The sequence below is a fragment of the Penaeus vannamei genome, chromosome 16 (assembly GCF_042767895.1).
Source record: "Penaeus vannamei isolate JL-2024 chromosome 16, ASM4276789v1, whole genome shotgun sequence".
NCBI classification, from domain to species: domain Eukaryota; kingdom Metazoa; phylum Arthropoda; class Malacostraca; order Decapoda; family Penaeidae; genus Penaeus; species Penaeus vannamei.
The window spans coordinates 40139366-40144365 of record NC_091564.1 but is presented as its reverse complement, the minus strand read 5'-3'; the positions used below and the strand labels follow the sequence as shown (position 1 = coordinate 40144365).

General features: G+C 52.4%; 1 protein-coding gene across 1 annotated transcript in view; it reads left to right on the top strand.

Annotated features, from left to right (window-relative positions):
- Positions 1-5000, top strand: part of LOC113824414 (uncharacterized) — a gene marked incomplete in the record, with an annotated part of 101028 nt that overhangs the window by 95688 nt on the left and 340 nt on the right. Inside the window, 4 exon segments of the mRNA XM_070131455.1 lie at positions 1-262; positions 485-627; positions 1722-2143; positions 2722-5000. The exon segment at positions 1-262 is cut by the window's left edge and continues 210 nt beyond it; the exon segment at positions 2722-5000 is cut by the window's right edge and continues 340 nt beyond it. Coding sequence (XP_069987556.1) covers positions 1-262; positions 485-627; positions 1722-2143; positions 2722-4962 — 3068 coding nt within the window.

Genomic DNA, 5000 nt, shown 5'->3' with positions numbered 1-5000 from the left:
AGACGCCCGAGGACTACGGCCAGCTGCTGTGTCGCGCCTCCAACGAGGTCGGGCAGCAGCGGCAGGCGTGCGTGGTGACCCTGGTGCCCGCGGGGCCTCCGGACACGCCCTCCAACTGCTCCGCCTCCCCCGTCTCCCCCGACGGCCTCGTGCACCACGCGGCGCTCACGGTCACCTGCCTGGAGGGCTTCGACGGCGGCCTTCCGCAGAGCTTCCAGCTGGAGGTGTGGCAGGAGGGGGCCTTCGTCGCCAACATGTCCAGGTCGGTATTCGGAATGGCGCTGCTGATGTTTATGTTTATAATGTACACATCAACTTTATATATAAGTATACATGTATATAGATAGATAGATAGACAAATAGACAGATATATAATTAGACAGACAGACAGATAGATAAACAGTTAAAAAATCATCACAAATATGATGAAATCAACAAATTCACAGAAAAAAACTAAACCCACGCCCCCTACATCCTCCCCTAGCGGAACTCCAGAATGGCAAGTGACCGGACTGAAGGCGGGACTAGGCGTGACCTTGCGTGTCCTCGCCCACAACAATAGAGGGCGAAGCGAGGTCACCCGGCTGGAGCTGCACACGGCCAGCGCCCAACACCACGCCGCTCCAGGTAGGGCAGGGATTGGGGTTGGGATAGGGAGGGATAGGGAGGGTTAGGGAGGGAGAGGAAGGGAGAGGGAGAGAGAGAGAATTAGATGAGAGAGAGAAAAAGAGATAGGATGTCAGTATAACTGAAATATTGAGAGAGAAAGAAAGATGAGAAGACATATATATAGATTATGAGAGAGAGAAAGAGAACGTTTGTGTGTGAGAGCGAGCGAGCGAGCGAGCGAGCGAGCGAGCGAGTGAGTGAGTGAGTGAGTGAGAGAGAGAGAGAGAGAGAGAGAGAGAGAGAGAGAGAGAGAGAGAGAGAGAGAGAGAGAGAGAGAGAGAGAGAGAGAGAGAGAAATCAACGAGACAGAAAGAAAAAAGTGAAAGAGAAAAAAGAAAAAAAAACAGAAAACGAAACATAAACAACCACAGAAATCAGATAAAGACAAAAAAGAAGATAAACAGAGACAGAGTGAAGAGAGATAAATCCGCATCTTCCCACCATAAAGCATGCACCAAATCGAGATCCCATTCGACGTCAGTTCCTCTAATCCGACAAGAATCCAAGGGGGATCGAAACGTCATTAGAATCCGTCATAACGAAAACGCACTATTTTCCCGTCGCAGAAAAAATAACAATGCCACTAATAATCCTGGTGCGCTTGTTGCCTTATCTCCGTTCATTTGTTTTAAGTGCAGCAGAAATTACCTCCTCGTTACGCCTTTCCCTAAGTGAGCCTCGTGTTGTGGATGTGATTGTGTTGTGATTTTTTTTTTCCTGTGACAAAAAAGTGTGTGTGTGTGTGTGTATGTGTGTGTGCTTGAGACACACAGATTAGAGAGGGAGAGAAGGAGAGAGAGAGAGAGAGAGAGAGAGAGAGAGAGAGAGAGAGAGAGAGAGAGAGAGAGAGAGAGAGAGAGAGAGAGAGAGAGAGAGGAAGAGATAGATATGCATATAGGGAAAGAAGGTGCTTGTGTGTGGGTGTATGTATATTATGTATGCACACGCACACACACACACACACACATATATATATATACACAGAAATATACCCACGCACATCAACAGAGTGCCTTCAATGACTTTTTTTTTTTTAATCTATTTATCTACAGGTCTCGTAATCGACTCGGAGAGGGAGAAAGTTTACATGGGCGTGCCACCCCTCCTGGGAGCGCTGGTGGGCGTGGGGGTGGTCCTTCTGGTCCTGCTGATCGTGGGCGTGGTGATTGTGAGGTACGCCCGCCACAGGCCGCCCCCCACGCACGTGCACACGCTGGTCATGACGCCCACCTGCCGCGACGCAGGCGCGGAGAGCTACGACCCCGACGTGGTGTCCTCGCTGAAGCGGCCGACGGACAACCTGGACGTGCTGCCGCGGACGGCGCACGCCCAGGGCGAGGCCGCCGCCGGGCGCGCCCACGGCCAGGCGGTCACCCGGACGCGCGCCAACGGCCAGACGGTGACGCAGGCCTACGTGCACCGGCAGGGCGCCAAGCGGGGGACCCTCGCCCGCGGCCTGTGCGTGCGGCGGCAGGTACGGTGCTGGGGCGCTCAGAGGCGGCGGCGCCCTCGCTCTTGGGCGTGGCGGCGTTTTGCCTCTTTGGCCGCCTTTCCGAAAGCATGTTCTTGATGCACACACACACACACACACACACACACACACACATAGCTGCACACACCGAAATTTTTACATAAACATAAGGGTTATTATGAAGAGAAAATTCATTTGGTCCATATTAAAGGCGACCACTTGTTACCACACTGGAACATCGAATCTGGAGAGCATTGTTTTATTCTTATTATTTTTAAACACATCATAATTGTATTTTACCCCATTTTTCATTTGTTTCGAGACACACTTAATTCATATACTACATTGGTTTGACGATATATTTTTTTTGCGAACATACTAAGTAAAATTAGATATTAATATACTGGGAAACACAACTAAAAACTGATTTATTTTAGTTTACACACTTTCCACTAGATGCTTATGCATATGAAATAAATTTCAGATTGTAGAAAGTGGGCATGTATAAAATTCGAATAGATAATATCAAAGAAATGCTTCTTGTATTTCTGCAGCCTAACAGTAGCTTTCTCCAACCGCAGGACAGTCCGTTTCCTGACACCGACAGCGACTCCTCCGACAGCTCCGACTCGGACTCCACCTTCACGGACCTGACGGCGGCGGGGAGGGCGGCCATGGGCTCCAAGGCGGTGAGCAGCCACTCTTTCCCGAGACTGGCAGGCCAAGAGGCGCATAACGCGCAGTCTTCCTTCGACCTGCACCTGTTCTCAGGCCCGGGGGCGCAGGTGGTCGGCGGTGCCACGGGGGGGATGTTCCAGAACGTCACGGGCTTCAGCCACGAGCTGCGTCAGCTGCCGGCGTCAGCGGAGGAGCTGAGGCAGCTATCGTCCGCGAGGCAGTTCATCACGTCTTCCGGGGAGCTACGTCAGCTAACCTCTTCGTCCGCAGAGCTGAGGCAACTCACAGCTTCTTCAGGGGAGTTGCGGCAGCTGACGTCTGCTTCAGGAGAGTTCAGACAACTCACCTCTTCCTCAGGAGAATTGCGGCAACTTGCCTCTACCTTAAATAGTTATCCTCCCTTGTTATTTCCTGGAGAACTTCAGAAAATGGTGTCTACGGGCGACTTACGGCCGCTCCTCTCTGCGGAGAACATCACCCACCTGACTCTGTCCGGGGGCGAATTCCGCTTGGTGCCGGTGTCAGGTGGGTCTTGGCACCTGATAAGCAAATCGCCCTCAGGACTCCCGCCAACCCCTGCGGCTTCCACCAAATACCCAGCCCTGCCAGACACAAAGGCCCACCCCTTGGCGACTCCCAGTCAGGTGGAGGCCATTCCTGCATCCTGGGGAAGTGTTCAGTTGCAGACCTGCAATGTCCAACTGCAGCAGCCTCTTTCCATGCCAACCAGCGATGTAGGGCCCCTGCCTGCTTTAGATTCAGCGATGGCCCTTAGTACTACAGGAGCAGCACCCGCGGGTCTTGCTGTGCAGATTGCAAATACCCAACGGCAACTCCATCGGCCAGACCACATTAGAACGAGCCAGCCCAATCCAACGCACGCCCAGACGCAGTCCCCGGGCAATGAAGTGACCCGCCTAACGGAGAGTGCTTTCAAACAAGACCCACAAGCACGCCTCGGAAACCTTCAGCCGTCACAATCGGTGCTTGAGCTTGAGCCTCCTCCACTTTTCAACGAGAACCTCCAAGCCCAGTCTGAGGCTTGTGTGGAGGCGCATTCCCCGCCATCATTCATGCAGATACAACCTCCTCCGTCATTCAGAGAACCACATCTTGCATATTTTGAAGAGCACGTGCCCTTGCTGAACTCCTCGGAGGAACACCAGTATCCCCAGAGGTCCTTTGATCCAACGCAGGTTCAGCTATACACATCTGAGACTGTTCATCTAGATCCTTCATCTGGAACTGCACAAGTGATTTCTGCTAACTCCGAGAGTTTCCAACAGCCTCCTGGGCTTCAAGCAGCACAAAGACCCATTGCAGACGAATTTCGAAAGTTCTTCAGCTCAATGTCGCAGTCTAGTAAATCAACACCAGTTCCAGAAAGCATTCAGTCGCATTCACCATCACCTGCTGCCAAAACGCCTCCATCTCCTCCGACTGAAGAGTCACAACCCCTTTTACTTTCGCCAGAGACGAAAATGCCCCACGGGTTTCCTTCCACGTACCAACAGCCGCCGCTCATTTCGGCGGCGAACCAGCCGGCTGTGGCAAGAATAGCTGTCGAGTCCAGTACCATGCCACGACCTGCAACTCCGTCTCCAGCTCGTTCTGCATTTCGCCAAGACAGAGACTCGGTAGCTGTGCCTAGGCCTCTGCCTCAAAACAAGACGATAATGAGACAGGCATCCAATTTATCCACAGGGAAGAAGGGCCCTTCCTCGGCGTCAGACGGCTCAGAACAAAAGAGCAAAGGAAAACAAGTGACCTTCAAGTACGAGCCTCAGGAGGACGCCTCGGTCATTGCCAGAAAGCCATCGAAGTCTGAAGCAACCAAAAAGGAAAAGCGATGCGGTCAACTCTTTTCCTACGTCGACCTGTCCTCTCCGAGTAGCATCGACAGCCTTTTTCTGGACAGCAAGTCCTCCCCGCCTTCATCAGTCTCCTCACAGTCTTCTACTAACATCCCCAACACCAGCAGAACCGAACAGTTGCACGGTGAAGGTTCGTCTCGTTGCCCTCCGTCTGTCCAGGATAAGAAGAAAGGCTTTTCCCATCGGGAAGCGTCGACGCCTTTGAAGCCACCGAGGGGATCGAACCTCTCCTCTCCTGTCTCTCCGGAAGCGCCCAAGGAAACCGAATAAGCTTCTCCGCCTTTGTGTATTTCCTTAACCCAAGCAGT